Source organism: Theropithecus gelada, chromosome 1 (genome assembly GCF_003255815.1).
Source record: "Theropithecus gelada isolate Dixy chromosome 1, Tgel_1.0, whole genome shotgun sequence".
Classification (NCBI taxonomy): domain Eukaryota; kingdom Metazoa; phylum Chordata; class Mammalia; order Primates; family Cercopithecidae; genus Theropithecus; species Theropithecus gelada.
Window position 1 is genome coordinate 198,125,189 of NC_037668.1, and position 19,921 is coordinate 198,145,109.

The window sequence follows — 19,921 nt, forward strand, 5'->3', positions numbered from 1 at the left end:
TTCTCATCACTCCCAAAAGTTCCCTTGTTCCCTTTGTAGTTAATCCCCATCATTAGCCCCCAGTCCTTGGCAACCACTAATATGTTTTATGTACCTTACACTTTTGTGTTTTCTAAAACGCCATGTGCATTGAATCATACTCTATGCAGTCTTTTATGTCTTCTTTCATGTAGTATAATGCTTTTGAGATTCACAGGAGCTGCATGTATCAGAATCACTTTTTTTTTTATTGCTAAGTAGCATTCCATCATATGGATATGCGTAAAGCTTATGTTACCTAGTCACCAGCTGATGTATGTTTAGGTTGTTTCCAGTTCGAGGTGAATAAAGCTGCTATAAACATTCACGTACAAGTCTTTGTGTGGACGTATGCTTTCATTTCTAGGGATAGAACTGCTGGGTCACGAGGTACATGGACATTTAATTTTATAAGATACTGCCAGCCTGGTGCAGTGGCTCACACCTGTCATCTCAACACTTTGGGAGGACAAGACAGGCAGATTGCTTGAACCCAGGAGTTCAAGACCAGCCTAGGCAACATGGCAAAACCTCACCTCTACAAAAAATAGCTGGGCGTGGTGGTGCACGCCTGTAGTACCAGTTACTCAGGAAGCTGATGTAGGAGGATCACTTGAGCTTAGGAGGTCAAGCTGCTAGAGTGGGCTGTGATTGTGCCACTGCACTCCCAGCCTGGGTGACAGAGTAAGACCTTGCCTCCCCCTCACCCCCAAAAAAAGACACTGCCAAAATAATTTCCAAAGTTGTGTGTACCATTTTGCAACACCACTAAGCAATGCATGAGAACTCTAGTTGCTTTATCTTCTTGCCAACACTTCGTTTTGTCATAGCCTTTTAAATTTTGCTTATTCTAGTGAGTGTGTAGTGATATTTCATTTAAATTTTCCTGATGACTAACGGTTTTTGAGCATCTTTTCATATGCCTGCTGGACATTCACATATCTTCTCTGGTGAAGTATCTCCAATTTTTTTGCTGCCCATTCCCTTAAATCAGATTGTCTTATTATTAACTTGAATGAGTTCTTTAGACATTCTGAACACAAATCTTTTATCAGATATGTTTCATAAAAATATTTTCTCCCCATCTGTAGTTTTCTTTTCATTCACTTGAGAGAAGCTTTTAATTTTTATGAAATTAAATTTATCAGTTTTTTATTTTATGGTGCTTTTTGTGTCCTATTTAAGAAATCCTTGGGTTAGGCAAGGACACAAAGATTTTTTTCCAAGTTTTTTCTGTAAGTTTAGGTCTACAACCCATCAAACAAATCTTTGTATATGGTGTGAAATAATAGTCAAGGTTTCCCACCCCTCCCCTTGTTTCTGCAGCATTTTTTAAAATGACTTTTTTTTTCCCACTGAAATTCTTTGGTACCTTTGGCAAATCAGTTGGCCATATACATGTGGGTCTACTGGACCTTCTATTCTGTTCCACTGGTCTCTATTTCTATCCATATGCCAGTATTACACTGTCTTCATTACTGGAGTTTTATAATTATTCTTGACATCAGGTAGTCCTTCAATTTTCTTCTCAAAGTCGTTTGGTTATTCTGTGTTTTCTACAGTTCTATACAAATGTTAGAAACAGTATGCAAATTTCTACAAAAAAAGGCTGCTAGGTATTGGTTGAGTCTGTGTTAAATCTAGAGGTCAATTTGGGAAAACCTGACATTTTAACAACTTAAGTCTTCTGATTCATGAACACATTACTTCTTTTTATTTTATAGGTCTTTAATTTTATGCAGTAATGTTCTACAGTTTTCAACGTATAGGCCTTACAAATATTTTGTTAAGTTTATCCCTAAGTACTGTAAATTTCTTTTTCTAAATTTCAATTTCCAAATGCTCACTGCTAGTGTATCGAAATGTAAATGATTTTTATATATTGACTTTGTATCATACTTGCTAAGCTCACTTATTCCAGTAGCTTTTTTTGGTAGATTCCTTAGGATTTTCTAAATAGACAATCATGTCATCTAGCAACTCAGACAGTTTTACTTCTTCCTTTCTAATCTATGTCATTTATTGATATTTCATTTTATTGTCTTATTGCATTACTAGCACCTTCAGTATAATGTGGAATACAAGCGGCAACTGGTCACTTTGTCTTGTTTCTGATCTTAGGGGAAAGTATTCAGTTTTTCGTTAGGTATGATATTGGTTTTTTTTCTTTTTTCTTTGTACATGCTGTATACCAGGTTAAGAAAGTTACCCTCTATATCTAGTTTGCAAGAGTTCTTATCATAAGTGGATGCTGAATTCTGTCACATCTGGTAATGTGTTAGTATTAAGTGATAACTTCCGTACTGCAAAGAAAGTCCGAGCTAGGAAATTCAGGATCAGCCAGTCCAGTCACCTAATTTATAGATGAGAAGACTGAGGTCCAGAGAGGTAAAATGACATGTTCAAAGCAACAGCTAGATAAGAAGTGGAACTAGGTCTATAATTTAAACCTCTTTATGCCTAAGATTTGTTTTTATATAATTATAGTGTTTATATGGTCTAGTAGAAATGAGCTAAAGAGCCATAAAAGCATTGAGAAAAAAGAAAATACAGAGATCAAAATTTCTTTGCAGTTTCTGAGAAAGAGTAAAGGGTAACAATGGATTTTAACTGAGGCTAACTAGGTTTCCAGTTTAAGTGGTAATATCTACTGCCAAGTATGGTGAGGGGAGATGTCACATGGCTACAACTCATTACTCATTTACTGCTAACACAGTTATTCTTTATGAACATAGACGAAAACAGAAACTCTGAAGATTTTCAAAGACTATATTGATTTGCTGGCATTGCTTTATTAAGCTGATTAAGCCTAGCTTGGATTTTCTGGTCAGTTTTCAAAGACTGAATTATTAGATTTATTAGATTTAAAAAAAATTAAAAGTCCAAATGTCTCCCCAAACAACATGATAAGAGAAAGCGGCCCCCATAGAAGAAAACTGACCTGGGAGGTGAGAGTGATGCTTGGTTGCGACTGTAGGAGGTTGGCTTGGCTTTGCTGAGGTAGTTGCGTTAGAAGATTTTGCGCTTGCAGGAGACCTGTAGAAGAAAAACGTGTTATCCAGAAACATTAAAGATTTCTTTGAACACATGGCAAAAGAAAGAAAGAATCAGAAAATGAGCTGAAAATTTTCAGTTGATTTCTGGTAGTGTTACTGGTATCAAAACTCTTATTTATCTTATTTGCCTTACATTCAATCTTGTTTTACAATTTGGAAGAGAAGATATAAAACAGTAAATTAAAACTGGTATGTCTTTAGCATAATCCGAATAAGCTCTGTGATAGGTCAATCCTTTATTTTAGGAAAGAGTGGGATGAAAGTAAAAAACTACTCTAGATAGAAAGAGTTGGAAATTCCAAAAAGAGCTCAACTTCTTAACCTAGAATCCATTAGAAACTGCCAGCATATGTTGGACCAGAGGAAAAGAAGCATTTCAAGTTCTCTTTATCAAACATTTGTCTGTTGGTGATAATAAAGTTGAAATGTAAAATATTCTATTAATATCTGCACTAACACTGAACTATCTTAGTTTCAAACAATTGATAATGTAATGCCACCAATGCTTCATGATGACAAACTGACATTCAAAGGAGAAATACAAACTCTCTGTTTGTAGAAGATGCTCAATTACTCGAATACATGGCTTTTTATTTTCAGAACCTGATAGAGGACCAACCCAGAATGTCTGTATTTAAGGATTTAACCCACAGAGTTTCAGATAAAATGCTGTTGCTAAAATACTAAATACAAGATTATGTTTGCTGTGATAACAGCAAAGGTAGAAAGTATTCAACAAAGCACACCAAACAAAAGGGATTTTACCATTTTTTTTAACGTGATAAGATTATCTGAGGCAATACCTTCCTAATTATGATTTCCTTAGGTTACTAAATTTGGATATATTAAATGTTGGAATATGTAGGACAACAGCCAGAACACTTAAGCCTGCCAGAGATTAGCCACATAATTTGTCATTTATTTATAAGTAACTAAGCACTGCCTAAATTTAAGCTATCAAAAGATACTAATATTTATTTCATAATGTAGGTCACAAATAAGATAAATATATTAAATAGGTTTGAACTTTTCTAAAGAACCCTGACTTTTGCCGGTCCTGGGGCAAGTGAAATACATATTGAAGCAAATATGATTAAATAAAATTCAGTATATATTACTACAAACATTTCTTAAAAGGCAGGCTTATGGAAGTTTAAATGACCATCCTGCTTCCCCAAGTGTCTCCCTATAGTTCAATCTCCATATAATAGTTAGGGTGATCTTTATAATCATATCATTTCCCAATTAAAACGCTGTCATGGCCTTATATTAGAATTAGAATAAAATCTACGCAGCCCTAGGTATCTGGCCCTGTCTAGCTCTCATGTCTCAACTTCTACCACTTCCTTTGACTCACTCAACTCCAGCTACTCTGGCTTTTCTTTTCCTAGATCAGGTCAAGCTGTTCCCATCTCAGGTGTTTTACATTCCTTTGCCTACAAGACTCTTCATTCAGATTCTAGGTGTGGTAACCTCCCCCTCATCCTTCCTCATCAGTTCCCAATTCATATATTGCTTCTCCAGAGAGGCTTTTCCAGACCATAGGCCCATTCTTCTTTAGGTTAACCATTACTAGATTATTATGATCTGCTACCCGACTAGTACTAATTGTTATCTAAACCATTTGTTTACATGTTTACTAGTTGATGTTTCTTAATGAGGGCAGAACCTGCATCTTGTTCAAAATACATCCCTAACTGTTAGAGCACTATATGACACAGCAGACACTCAACTAATTTTTTGAGTGAATTAATTAAAATATCAAACTTTACTGGTTTGTAAAATACTGAAGGGTAGTCTAGAGAAAAAAAAAAAACTGTATTTTATGTTAACGATTAAAACTAATTAAGTAAAACTGTTTTGAAAAGGCTAAAGACTAAAGAATATTCAAAAACAATAATAAAAAATGAAAGAGAAGGCCAGGCATGGTGGCTCATGCATGTAATCCCAGCACTTTGGGAGGCCGAGGCAGGCAGATCACTTGAGGTCATGAGTTCAAGACCAGCCTGGCCAACATGGTGAAACCCATCTCCACCAAAAATACAAAATTTAGCCGGGGGTGGTGGCACACACCTATAATCCCAGCTACTTGGAAGGTGAGGCAAGAGAATCGCTTGAACCCAGGAGGCAGAGGTGGTGGTGAGACAAGACTGGGTCACTGCACTCCAGCCTGGGTGAAAAAAAATAAAAAATAAAAAATAAAAAAAATAAAAAAATAAAAAAAAGAGTAGAGAGCACAAAGGTCAGAAATGAAGTCCCATTATTAAACATAGGCTATTTCAACATAGGAGTTTCTTTAAAGTTTAACAATGAAAGTTAGTTTAATCTGTAAGAGACAAAAGCAGATATGTAAACAAATTCAAGCCTTACGTTTTACCCCTAAACAAGGTCAGCTGAAAAGGCTGAAAGGGCCCATAGAGGTTTAGAACTTTTAAAAAACCAATGCTTGGCCAGGCGCCATGGCTCACGCCTGTAATCCCAGCACTTTCGGAGGCTGAGGCAGGTGGATCATGAGGTCAGGGGATGGAGACCATCCTGGCTAACACGGTGAAACCCTGTCTCTACTAAAAATACAAAAAAATTAGTCAGGTGTGGTGGCGGGCGCCTGTAGTCCCAGCTACTCGGGAGGCTGAGGCAGGAGAATCCTTCTAACCCTGGAGGCAGAGGTTGTGGTGAGCCGAGATCACACCACTGCACTCCAGCCTGGGCGACAGAGTGAGACTCTGTCTCAAAAACAAAAAACAAAAAACAAGAAACAATGCTTGCCACCTTCCCTTACCTAAACAACAAAAACCCAAACAAAACTCAAATGAACAGTTTTCTAACCAAGAACATTTCTTTGATTATTTTCATAATTAGTTGTGAGAGTAGATAGGGCAGAATAAGATCACCAATAAATTACGACTCAAGTTCAGTAGTCTGTCAGTAAGAATTTTCCCATGAAAAACAGTTGAGGAAAAGGCTTAGATTTCCCTTGCTTGAAATTAAATTCTAGACAGTTACAGTTATATAATCATAGCAATTATCTGTGCTATTTTCCCAATCTTATAAAAGTCTGGAAGTTGGGGGAGGGTTTAAAAACATATATATACCTTTGCAAATACCAAAAAATCAGAATGAACAGTCATTCATTATTTCTACTATCTTAATTTGAGACAAATAAAATTGAAATAAAATGAGGTCCCAGATTTGAAAAGGGAAAGACAATGCTCTTGGCTTTGCTGCAAGTGAATAAAGGCAATCTCATTCCATCTTAACAAATCTAACAAACCTAATAAACACACTTAGCATTGCCCTTCCTAAGTCTTTCTCATCTAGGTCACTTTCTCCTTCCCTCTTGGAATTTTCTTCCATTGCGACTACCACTCTCCACCAGTTTTTGACTTCTGAAAATGCAGTATCTTTTGAATCTACTTAATCCTTTATACCTAAAAGGTTGGTTTCACCAAGGCTCTTCTAATACTACATATATTATATTTCCTCTGAACCTATCAACCCTCGTAGTTTCCTAAAAACCCAGGCATTATACCTAGATACCTCTTTCCTATCATTAATCAAATATAACTGGCCACCAGGTCCCGTCCCCTCTACCTACTTATTTACCAGTTTTTCCTACCCAAGTTTCAACACGAACTTTATTAAATACAAACTTGGAAATGCCACTTTTCTGATTAAATCTGTGGTTTAGCAGAGTTTACAGAAGACTTTCTTACTGGAAGATATTGGGCCATTCACATTAGACTCCTCAAAGTGAGTCCAGATACAGTGGCTCATGCCTAGAAACTCAGCACTTTGGGAGGCTGATGCACGAGGATTGCTTGAACCCAGGAGTTCAAGATCAGTCTGGGCAACCGCAGCAAGACATGTCTCTACAAAAAAAAATTTTTTTTTTTTTTTTAAATTAGCTAGGTGAGAGAGTACACACTAGTCCCACCTGCTTTGAAGGTTAAGGTGGGAGGATTGATTGATCCCAAGAGGCTGGGACTGCAGTGAGCCATGATTGTGGACTGCACTCCAGCCTGGTTGACAGAGCAAGACTGTCTCAAAAAAAAAATTGTCAAAATTAGCTGGGTGTGGTGGCGCATGCCTGTAATCCCAGCTACTTGGGAGGCTGAGGGAGAACTGCTTGAATCCGGGAGGCAGAGGTTGCAGTGAACCAAGATCATGCCATTGCACTCCATCTCAAAAACAAACAAACAAACCAACCAAATAAAGCAAGAACGAGGAGCCTGTGAATCAATTTCCTATTTATTCCATCTCAAAAAAAAAAAAAAAAAAAAGTGGTGGCTCATGCCTGTAATCCTGGCACTCTGGGAGGCCGAGATGAGCAGATCACCTGAGGTCAGGAGTTCGAGACCAGCCTGGCCAACATGGTGAAACCCCATCTCTACTAAAAACCAAAACTTAGCCTGGGATAGTGGCAGGCACGTATAATCCTAGCTATTCAGGAGGCCGAGACAGGAGACTCACTTGAACCCAGGAGGTGGATGTTGCAGTGAGCTGAAATTGCACTGCTGCACTCCAGCCTGGGCAACGAGTGAAACTATGTCTCAAAAAAAAAAAAAAATTAGCTGGGCATGTGGCGCATGTAATCCCAGCTACTTGGGAGGCTGAGGCAGGAGAATTGCTTGAACCCAGGAGGCGGAGGTTGCGGTGAGCTGAGATCGCGCCATTGCACTCCAGCCTGGGCAATAAGAGTGAAACTCCGTCTCTTAAAATCCCAAAAAACAAAAAACAAAACTCAAAAAATAACAGATGCTGGCAAGGTTGTGGAGAAAAGGGAACGCTTATACACTGCTGGTGGGAATGTAAATTAGTTAAGCCATTGTGGAAAGCAGTTTGGTGATTTCTCAAATAACTTAGAATTGCCATTTGATAGAGCAATCCCATGATTGGGTATATACCCAAAGTAATATAAATTTTTCTGCCATAAAGACACATACCCGTGCATATATTCATTGCAGCACTATTCACAATAGCAAAGACATGGAATCAACCTAAATATCCATCAACACTAGACTGGATTTAAAAAAATGTGGTGCATATACACAATGGAATACTACACAGCCATAAAAACTTTGAGTACCTGCGGACACAAAGAAGGGAACAACAGCCACCAGGGTCTACCTGAGGGTAGAGGGTGGGAGGAGGGTGAGAATTGAAAAAACTACCTATCAGGTATTATGCTTATTACCTGGGTGATGAAAAAATCTGTACACCAAATCCCTATGACATGTAATTTATCTATGTAACAAACCTGAGTGTAACCCTGAACCTAAAAGTTTAAAAATAAGAATAAAAATAATTGGGGGGTTGGGGTTAGGGCTCAGGAAACTTTTCTAATCCCTCAAGTGACTTTTTTTTTTTTTTGAGACGGAGTCTCTCTCTGTTGCCCAGGCTGGAGTGCAGTGGTTCGATCTTGGCTCACTGCAAGCTTCGCCTCCTGGGTTCATGCCATTCTCCTGCCTCAGTCTCCTGAGTAGCTGGGACTACAGGCATCTGCCACCACGCCTGGCTAATTTTTTTGTATTTTTAGTAGAGATGGGGCTTCATCGTGTTAGCCAGGATGGTCTCAATCTCCTGACCTCATGATCTGCCTGTCTTGGCCTCACAAAGTGCTGGGATTACAGGTGTGAGCTACCACGCCTGGCCACCAAGTGACTCTTAAATATATCAATCTTAGGAAGCACTAAGCTATAGGATTTAAGGTCAAACTCCTGGAAACTTATCTAAGGTTCTTTAATGATCTGGTCTCCGCTAATCTTTCTGAGCTCAAATTTCACTATTACCTGTATATGCAAACTTCTTCTGCCATTGTAAGGCACTACTTATAGTTCTCTAACACAGCTTATTGATTTTTCCCCCATGTTTCTAAGCTTTGCAAATGCTGTTCATTTTCCAAGACTGACATTCTCCCTTTTGTAAGCCTATGAATGCATTTTCCCAAATTCACTGTGAAGACTTATCTGAGCACAAAGTTACAGGGGTCTCTTTGCTTGGTTCCCATAGCATTCTGTGCATATCAAGTCTAACACAATTTAGGTCTGTTTCCCTGTCACCAAATTGTGAACTCTCTGCAAGTAAACACTGAATTACTCATCTTTGAACCTTGAACATATGGGAGAATAATTATTTCATGACAAAAGACTTTGGAATGAATAAGAAGAAAAAAGGCAAAAAAAAAAAACCCACTTAGAAATAATAAAGAATCAGTGGTGATGCACTAATGTTCCTTGGGTTGAAGCCTTGATACTCTCAACACTCTCCACCCTGATTACATTAACCGACCTTACACACGATTGGTTGTTTGATATATTAATTATATAATATTTACCACTCAAAGGACTCAAAGATGTTTTTTATAACTCACAAAATTTGTAGTTTCTATTATAAGCCTTTCCTCCTTAAATTAAAAAACAATGGTTAGAAGCACATACTTTCAATACTCAGTCTATATTCTTTGAATACACTTCCATGAAAAACAATTAAAACACTAGCAGCAACTTATCCAATTTATGTTTGGCATGTTGAATAATTTCACTTAGACTTTTGGCCAAACTCTTGGTTCTTCCTTAGTGATTAAGCAGATGAATGGCAGTTCAGGACAACCTTCAATAATGTGGTATTTATGACCAAAAAATATATATATATATTTTTCTTAAACAAAAGTTTATAATCAACCAAAATTTAATAAAAAACATTGTTCTAATAGTTTCAGGGCCAAAATGACAGTAGTTCATGCATGTGTAACATTCAGTGAACAGCCTTGGTATATCACTAATTAGCTCTGAGGAGGAGCTCACCCTGCTGGCCCTGGGGCGTCTGTGAGATGATAAACTGCGCTGGCTGCAAATTGGTGGTTGGATGCACCAACACAAACTGTTGCAGGTTGAGATTCTGCTGTTGAAGCTGTTGCAGTTGTTGAAGATCCTGAAAAATTGGAATTAAAACATGGATTGGAGATTCTGAAATAAAAGTTCACTTAATTATAAGGCTTCCAGCTGATATTTCTGTCACCTCCAAATAAAGAAGAGTAAATACTTGGCATGCTTTCATATTCCAAACAGGGTATGCTGTGTGTGTGCTTGACAAAGCATGTGAAGCAACCTGGAGCCTCTGCAACTTACTTACTATTTTTGTGGACTGACATATATTGTTATGATAAGCCTAATTTTCAAAGGTTCTTTAAAATTCCCTCAGAACAAATATACTTCTGTTTTTTATCACATAAAGACTAGTTTTAAAAATCAAGTGAGAAAATAGTTTTTAAATATTTGATATTCTCTTAAATAAAAATTAATCGCATTATATCTGAATTTCCATCAATAAAGGGCCTATAATGACTTATGACATTTGACAACAGCTTATCTAACTTAACTGAAAAAATCAGTATTCAATTTTTTTGCCCTTTTCCACATGTTCTAAAGTATTCAATTTTTTAAAACAAAAAATAGCTATCCATATAAAAATTTGATCCCTAACAACAATAGCACCTTACATTGGCCTACTATTTTATAATTTTCAAAGTGTTTCATGTACGTTATCTTATTTAGACTAATGTTCATATAAGGTCTCACAGCTGGCACTAAAAACATTTATCTGGTGATGAGAAAGTGGCCAAAATCAAAACATTATCTTGATAAAGACTGTATAAAGACTAGTCTGATATCTCTACTCTTATAGTTAGTTCTTTTTAAATGGTTAGTCAAACTCTTGCTACAAGTTAAGTCCATTTCTGAGTCTTTTCTGACAGGCATAAAGACAGCTGTCTAACAATTAGACTCATAACTCTTCATATATTTTACTGATACAACTACTTATACCTTTTTCCTCTTCCTGAGATAAAAGATTTTATTTATTTTCCTCCTTGGTACTATTGTGTATGCTTCTTAAATAAATTTTTTTTTTTTTTTTTTGAGATGGAGTCTCACTCTGTCACACAGGCTAGAGTGTAGTGGCGCGATCTCGGCTCACTGCAAGCTCCGCCTCCTGGGTTCACGCCATTCTCCTGCCTCAGCCTCCTGAGTAGCTGGAACTACAGGTGCCTGCCTCCACGCCCGGCTAGTTTTTTATATTTTTAGTAGAGACGGGGTTTCATTGTGTTAGCCACGATGGTCTCGATCTCCTGACCTCGAGATCTGCTGGCCTCAGCCTCCCAAAGTGCTGGGATTACAGGTGTAAGGCACCATGTCCAGCGCTTCTTAAATAAATTTTTATTATCTCTAGATACTTTGCCCTAAAATGTGAAAACTGAAACCAAACAACATTCTAATGCAATCATGTTCTCCACAATGTTAATCACTCCATAGCAGAGATTACTCACTGTTTCTCTCATACATGGGTGGCAACATTCACCGCAGAGCACATGAAAAAAATTCATGTCTGCTGTAATTAGCTAATTAAAATAAATACAGTAATCCCCTGCTTCAAAAATATGCCAGCTAATTATTCAAGAATTGTCAATATAAATAGTTATTCAAATAATCAGCTATATGTTTATAATATCAACTACAATAAGCAAACAAACATTATTTCTAATTCAGTGGTAAGGAAGGGTACCACTTACCTCACTGATCCAGAGCTCCTCAGGCACTTAAGGCCCCACACTAACAATCAAAAAGTTAATTTAACATTAAATAAAACCTGCCACTTTATTCCTCACTTGCTGCTCCCGCTATTGGAGTTCCTTACTCACCTGTGCGATCTGTATGGGCTGAGACAGGGGGATCTGCGTCATGGGCGTGGCAGCAGAGGCGGAGATGGTGGCCCCAGCAGCACTGTGCTGCTGGCTGGCGGAGTGCTGCTGCACTGCAGCGGCCAGCAGCTGTGCCTGTGCCTGTGCCTGCTGGAGTAGTAACTGTTGCTGGGCAGGCGTCAAAGTAAGCTAAACAAAATCAGAACACATAATGGGAAAGTGTTGAAGGAGAAAGTCTCCCAATGCGAGTCAACTGCTTTGTAATAGGTAACTCAAATGATATTAGTCCCCAGCGACCCCACTTCACATGCTTACTAGACAGCTAAAATGTTCATCAGTGATCAAACTACCATTACTAGCAGAACATTTAAATTAAAATGGTGGTCCCCACTCTGGACTTAATCATTCAAGCTTGTCCAGGGCCCTAGGGTTTGGTCAAGAAAGTAATTAACTAGTAAGCAAGAAAAAAAAAAAAAAAGAATCACCGCTGACAGGATATGAAAAGAAATTTACACCCAACCGAACAGCAAGTGATTAGTCAGATGAATGAGGAACAAGGATGCTGGATATAACCAAGGAAAGAACTGATAAGGCCCAGCTGCTTCCTATTAGCATGAATCCCTGCCATATTCCATCATTTCCATTAAGTCCAAAGATATGACTAAAGAATATGAGCTCCATTTGTTTCTTTTACAAGTCTCCCTACAGGCCCCTCCCTAATACAATCTTTTCTGTGATTGAAAGCATTGGGTCTCTGCAACTTTACATCTCCTTCCCAACACATTATCTCTATGAAACAGGTGGTGATAGCTGTTCTCTTTACATGCAAATGAACCCGAATGCCCAGGTTTAATAGAAGCTCCAGCCACAGGAACTTAGAATCCCAACTCCCTCTTACTATTGTAGACACTAGTCACCAAAAACAAGACCCAAATAGTAAAGTAGGAAATGTATTTACAGCATATTTAAACTTGCTTTCATAATGCAACTTATTTCAAACACACTTAAATCATAGTAAGTGTGTTCTACTTTTCTTTTGGTGACATGTTCTGATTGATCAAATAAGATGGAACCATAATTTTCTGAAGTATATGTACAGTCACTTAGTGCCACAACCTCCTCTAAAAGAATCAAACACAATTTGTGCATTAGAAACATAAGGCTCAAAACCAAACCATTCAAAAACTCAAAATCCTTTAAGGGATATGTGTATATATAAAGTATAGATATATTTTTAATTTTTATATAATATATATACATACATACATCTCTACTGATGGGATTTTTGTAAACAATTTTGCAACAGTTCTTAAAACAGTTGTCCACTGACAAAATACATAACTGGAAGAAAAAAAAAAAAAAAAGAAACAGAAAAAAAACCCCAGAAAATTATTGGGAGTTAATGCGATGTGAATTGAATAATAACTATTCCTTACTATTGCCCTAAACCAATCCCCACAAAGATAATTTAATACACAAATTTTCAACATTGGAAAAATATTTTGAATGGTGCCTTAGAGAAAAGACAGCTGAAAACTTAAAAGCTTAATATAGTCACACAGGTCAATTTATTAACAATAAAAAATAAATGACAGACCTCAGCCTTTTGGCTAAGATCAAGAATAAAAATAAACAACATTTGTTGAATGCTACATGCAAAGCACTGTTCTATAAGCTTTATAGTATTATCTCCAATCTTCACAACATAATGTAAGATGGGTATTATTAGTATCTCCATTTAACAGAAGGAAAACTGAGGTAGAGGAAAATGAAGTAATTAGGCACACGGTAAGTTGCAGAGTTAGGATATGAAGCCACATGTTTTATTTTAGACCATTACACAGTAACTTAAAGAAAAAAGTTTTTCTTTTGCAGGTACTAATCCATTCTTTAACTTCTACCCTGCAGTGATGTCTTAACGCCAAATGGACAACTGCCATTTTCAGTGTAATGATCTCAACTATATGATAATTACTCCATTGCAAGATGAAGCAACACCTGAAACGGGGGTTTAATAAAGTTGTAATTTATCCAGAGCATCCACAATTCTAACAAAAGATATCCTGAAAACTTATGACAAAGATAATTCCTTTTTCAGAGCTACGTACAGTGTAGGAAGTTCCTTAAAGACACAATAGTGCCAGGCATAGCCATGTTACTGCCAGCTATGGTGAAAAATTCTAATCAGATATTGGCCAATGGCAGTTCTGACACAGAAAAAGTTTATTATAATTCTCTCAGTGAACACTTACCCCAGTTATCTGTCCTCCAGCTAGCATAAGCTGGGTCTGGGGAATGGCTGCCTGCACTGAAGGCTGCTGGGAAGGCTGGCTTGGCTGCTGTGAATCCCCCGAGTCTTCATTAGATTTAGACTGAGGTGGAGTGGGGTAGGAAATAAAAGATTGCAAATAGTTGATTAAAAGAAATGTACTTAAAACCCCATCTTTTAGGAATCCTTTAAACCATGGACTTACTCAGTCATGAGTTCTGGTTTACCTCCTTTCTTTTCTTTGTATCTTCCTAGTTTCATATACTAAGTTTTTAGACTTTTAATTTCAATGCCAGCAAAACTGCTACTATAATTTTTAAAAATAAATAGTCATCCCCCACCAATTTATAGATTATTTTTCATAGCCCCCAGTTCCTCAACTCTAGAAATAGGGGGTAAAGGGAAGAACACATTTTCAATTCACCTCTACATTAGACCTTCCATACCAATATTTTAACACACCTGGTGGTCAGTCTGAAACTTCTCCATATACCACCTCAGAGAATGATCGCTTGATCCACAGAACTTTCCACCTAATATTTTACAGAACGGTAAATCTAGCAACTCCCATCAACTAACACACAAGCTCAGAAAGAAAATGCTGCAGTCAAGAGAGAGGGGCACGAAGAGAAAATTTTATGGTAATTAAAACTGGTTATGCAAAGCATTAAAATTCTGCATAGATTTGCATATTTCCCACCACCTGTTTTAGGGACTGCAGCAAGGCTAATTAACATAAATGCTCTGATTAATTCTGCCAGTCATTGAGAGATAATTACAGTGCAGGACTGTAAACATTCTGCACTGGAGATACAGCCTGTTTGCCAACATCTCTCTAAGGGATGAAAGTTTACCATGGCAACCAAGGCAATTTTCCGCCTCCTCTCCCTCAGAAAGTAAGGTCATATTATCTCTTTTTCTTTTCTCTCCTTGTTCCCACGTGTTACTAGGTCCATATTCAACTGGGTTTCATGAAATGCTCAACCCAAGGTCTTTAGTCATTAGCAACACTGAAATCAATCTTCCATAATACTGTCTTTCTCTCTTGACTGCTAGTTACCTAAACACTATAATGAAAGGAACCAGCAGGTTGATAGAAATGTTAGAGAGCACTGCCTAACACTTGAACTTTGTATGTTTTGCCATATGGTTCAAAGAAGGAAAGTGGCCAGATTTGTTTTAACATTTTGACTGTCTGTCCACCAATATCTATGAACAGGTTTAATTACAATTATTAGAAACCTAACATTTTAGGGTGGAGAGGAACCCTGGCAATCTTATAAATGTCCCCACTTAAGTACAGATGAGAAAAACTGAACCCAAGGAGGTTATGTGACTTGCCAAAGGTCACACAGCTAGTCAGTGGCAGAATGAGAATGCAAACCTGGTCAAACTGTTTTTGTGAACACTTTTGTGAACAGTCCAGTGTTCTTTCCTCTGCCCTATAAGGTCTCCCTAAGACATCAAAAATGATAAATAACAAGCCTTTTGGAAACAAACTGGCATTTAAGAGAACTTTCAGGCTGTGTGTTTAGGTATGTGTTATAGCAGTATAACTTAGAAACATTTTTACTGAACTTACACATAAAACTTGGAAAGCAGACTTTTCCTGTCCATCTCTCGTTCATGCACAGTAGCAGAATATAAAACTGATTTTCATTAATGGTAATAAGTATCATTATTTGAATCTTCACGAGATTCACTAATTTTAAAAAGGTAATACTTCTAAGCATTTTCTATTATAAAATATATGCTCACTATAGAAAATTAGAAAAATTTAAGAAAAAATAAATAAAAGATTGATCCATAATCCCAGGTCCCAGTTTACCTGTACATTTAAAGACTGAGCAGCAGCCTGTAAACTTGTTCCAGCGAGTTGGACCTATAAGTAATCAGGGGAAATTCTAGTTTAATACTGTTGACATTCATCACAAGGGGTTGTCATCACTAAATATTTTAAGTCTACTATGTGTCACCGAGCTAGAACTGAGAAGACAAAGAGGTCTGTCTTACTGAGTTAAAACTTTATGAACAAGCTAAGTCCCTTCTCAACCCACCCTACCCCACTCCCACTGGTCCCACAGAAAAATGCTGTTAATCTTTTTTTGAAGACGTTTTCCCACACTAAATGAACACTGTCAGCCATGCCACACTTGTATTGAATGTTCCTTATATAACATTCTGTTTGTATTCATAGAATGCTTAGATTCTTAAAATTTAATTAATCGTCCACATTGTGTTAAAGAACATATAATAAGCTATCTATATACATTATTTATTATTAGAAACAATCAGAACCAGCTACTTATTTTAATTTCAAATGTCCCATGTATACACCAGAGTAGAAATATATTTACACACCCACACAGCCCAGTCCTTAAAACATTTATAATCATAACTTAAAACTCTTAGCCGAAATAAGAAATCTATCCTATAAACCACACATAAATGTCTGTCAAAACATTTCATACATTCAGGAAGTTCAAATCATGGTTATGTGAAAATAAGGATACACATGGAATTAGAAAACCATCATTTGGCAACTATGATAAGAACTATGATTTACGCAGAGTCATCAATGGATAACTGATGGGTGAGAAATCTGAGGAGTAACAGGATATTTACATATTCTCAACTATGTCTCCAATGATACTTAATACTTACAAAGGGTAAAATAGTGTCTTTTCATTGGAGAAACCTGGCAGACAAATAATCAAGTGAGCACAAACAAGAGTCATCAGGAAGGAGACACATGCCTTCTGCTATGATGCACTGAGAGGAATACAGCATTGCTTATGCTGCATTCCTAACAAAAGTATAGAATCTGAATCTAATCACGATGAAAATCAGACAAACCCAAACTGAGAAACACTACAAAATAACTGGTGTATACTGCTGTCCTGAAACAAAGAAAGACTGAGAAGGGAGAAAGAGAATATAAACTAGGCTAGAATAAATGGAAAACTAAACTAGAATGGTGGCAGTGGGAATAAAAAGTAGGAAACATGCAAGTCTCTGCAATGTACTACATAAGGATCCTGCCTGGATTTAGATGAAAAGAAGAGAGTCATACATTATTCCAGGGTTCAAATCTGGGCAAATGGAAAATGTCAGTACCACTAACAGGGACAGGGAAGATAATGAGTTTCATTTTGTATATACCACATAGCATCAAGATGTCCTGAGATTAAATATAAATGTTGGTATGGAGCTCAGTAAAGAGTTAAGAGCTAAAATGCATTGACTACTATGTCCTTTATTTGAAACTGCTAGTCCTGTTAGTAGATGAGAACCCTCGAACACAAAAACAAAAAAAACCCAAATCTGAAGACATATGTAGAACACATTTAAAATACAGTGTAATCAGGAGAGGCCTACCTGAAGAGATAATATGTTTAAGGCCTAAAGGCTAAGAAGTCAAAGAGCCCAAGGAAAGAGCTTCAGGTACAAAGATTTGAAGAAGATAAAAATTTTATGTGGTTTTTACTTATTATGTTTCAGGGTAAAAGTTTGTTGAGGAACGGGATATTTATACAGTCTTTAAAGTACTGCCTCACAGAGTATTACCTACCAGGAGGCAAAAAAACGTATTTACAGTGGACAAATCTGATCAACACTACCTTAATAAAATAATCAAACTTAATATCACAATAATGGGACAAAGCAATATGATATGGCTTCTGAATGCACCGAGGGGGACTCAGCATCACTTCTCTTGTATTCCTTTCAAAAATGCGTAACTTGAATTCAGCCATTGAGGGAACAATCAAACACATTCAAGTTAAAGGGGCATTCTATAAAACAGCTGGCCTCTATTCTTCAAAAATGCCAATATCATGAAAGACAAAGACATGCTGAGGAATTGTTCTGGATTAAAGAGACTTAACAGACATGACAGCTAAATGCAAAGTATGGACTGGATTGTGGGCAGGAAGTATATAAATATGGGCCAATATTGGAAAATGATATCGCATCAATGTTAAGTTTCTGGAATTTGAAATTTGCACTGTAGTTTTATAAGAGAATGCTGTTTTTATGAAAAACATGCTGAAGTATTTAGAAGTAAATGGTTACAATGTCTGCAACTTTCAAAGGAGTTAGCAAAAAAAATTTTTTTTGGCTCAGTGCCATGGTATACGCCTATAATCATAGTTGTATAGGAGGCAGGAAGATCACTTGAGCTCAGGAGTTGGAGATCAACCTGGGCAACATAATAAGACCTCATCTCAAAAAAAATTTGTGTAAGTACATACATATACACATATGGTATAAAGCAAATACGGTAAAATAGTAACAATTGGTGATTCTAGGGGAAGGGCTTTCAGATGAACACTGTTCTATTGTTGTAACTCTTATAGATTTGAAAGCTTTTTAAAAATAGGAAGTTAAAAATAAAGAGAGAGCATTCCTTTACCAACTCCATTTAGCTAGTTTCTAACACCCTTCAAGACTCAGCTCAAAAATCACCCTGAGAGAAATGTCTTAGACTGTACAGGTTAAGCTAATCATTTCTTCCTCAGTAGTCTCATACTTGACCATTTAGTCATCTATGAATTTATTCAACAAATAATTACTGAACACCTGTTGTATCATGGGGTTCTTTGGTAAATGCTGGGACACAGGTAAACAACAAAAGGTTTCCATTTTTATGGAACTTATAGTCAATGGGGCAACAGACCTAAAACCATCTATTTTGTGTATGTATATTATAATTATGGTAAGGAAAGGTTCAAGGTGCTAATTCTCTCAATAAGGGAGCTGGAAATAGAAGGCAAGTGTCACACTGTTAATTATGTATCTAATCAGATGCAAGGACTCGTGTCTTGATGGGAGATTTAATGGTGTCGCAATTTCAAGTAAAATTCTTTGGTTTGCAGTCCTGTGGTCTGGGTGGTATTGAAGGGTCTATGACTTTGGTAATCAGTGGCCAGATCTAGAGGTCCCGGAGCTGGTACAGGGAGAGTTGCAATCATCTCGGAATTTGGACCCAGTGGGGAGAAAACTGCACATCATCTGTGCGCCCTCAGGGAGTCTTTAATACATTTGGACCATCACATATTTAAGCCAGATAAAGATGCTTACTAGGTCCAAATAATTGATTAAATTCTGTCAAAAATGCTATTCCTCTTAGGAACCCAGAAAAATTAGTGGAGGCTTGAATATGTTCTTAGAAAAAAAATCAACATGAAAACATTTTTTTCTTCTAGGATATATTTAAAATATTTTAAAATCCATTTTAGATGTTGATTTATCTTAATATTTTATCTGAAAGTTAATGTCAAAGTTTTTCCATTTCAAAGATACAAACAAAGCTATGTGCCTGAGCAAAAGTGTTCCATTAGGCCTCACTCTAATAGAAGATGATAACTGCTGCCTACAGGATATCCCTTTGAGTCTGTGAACAAATAAATGGGCTTTAGAACAGCTTTCCAGGATTTTACCCGTTTTCAAGTAGAAGAATTTCTTTTATAGTTTAGGTGGTCTGATGACATATTTTGATGAAAAGACTTTAGTAAGATGTATATATTCAGTGCTCAGTAACTTAATATGTTAATATGTAACCTGGGAGGTCTTATGTCCATACGGATTTTTCACTGAATCACTACCATCACCATCATTAGGCATCATCACTAGCACCATCACTATCAACACATGTAGACCACCAAAATATTGCTCTAATATATAATTGTGAACATGAGTCAAGGGGTTGAGATACTCTGATAGTCTAGCTCCCAACTGTTTTCACTGTTTCCCATTTTTAATCAGCTTCCATATCCCAAAACTATTGAGTACCAGTGTTTGTTTTTTTTATTCCCGTTCCCTCTACATTATAGCTAAAACATGAATGAACAGAATTCATGGTCTGTTTTAGACCCAGGGAAA

The 19,921-nt window shown here is 36.9% G+C and overlaps 1 protein-coding gene across 6 annotated transcripts in view; it reads right to left on the reverse strand.

The window, feature by feature from the left end:
- POU2F1 (POU class 2 homeobox 1) overlaps positions 1-19,921 on the reverse strand; it is a 197,004-nt gene that overhangs the window by 40,535 nt on the left and 136,548 nt on the right. For 5 of the 6 annotated variants that reach the window (XM_025382341.1, XM_025382348.1, XM_025382343.1 and 2 more), the window contains 5 exons: positions 15,867-15,920; positions 14,022-14,141; positions 11,770-11,958; positions 9,878-10,004; positions 2,960-3,054 (listed from right to left, as the gene is read on the reverse strand). In XM_025382341.1, coding sequence (XP_025238126.1) covers positions 2,960-3,054; positions 9,878-10,004; positions 11,770-11,958; positions 14,022-14,141; positions 15,867-15,920 — 585 coding nt within the window. The remainder of the gene's footprint in view (positions 1-2,959; positions 3,055-9,877; positions 10,005-11,769; positions 11,959-14,021; positions 14,142-15,866; positions 15,921-19,921) is intronic. The other variant, XM_025382351.1, reaches the window with a different exon arrangement.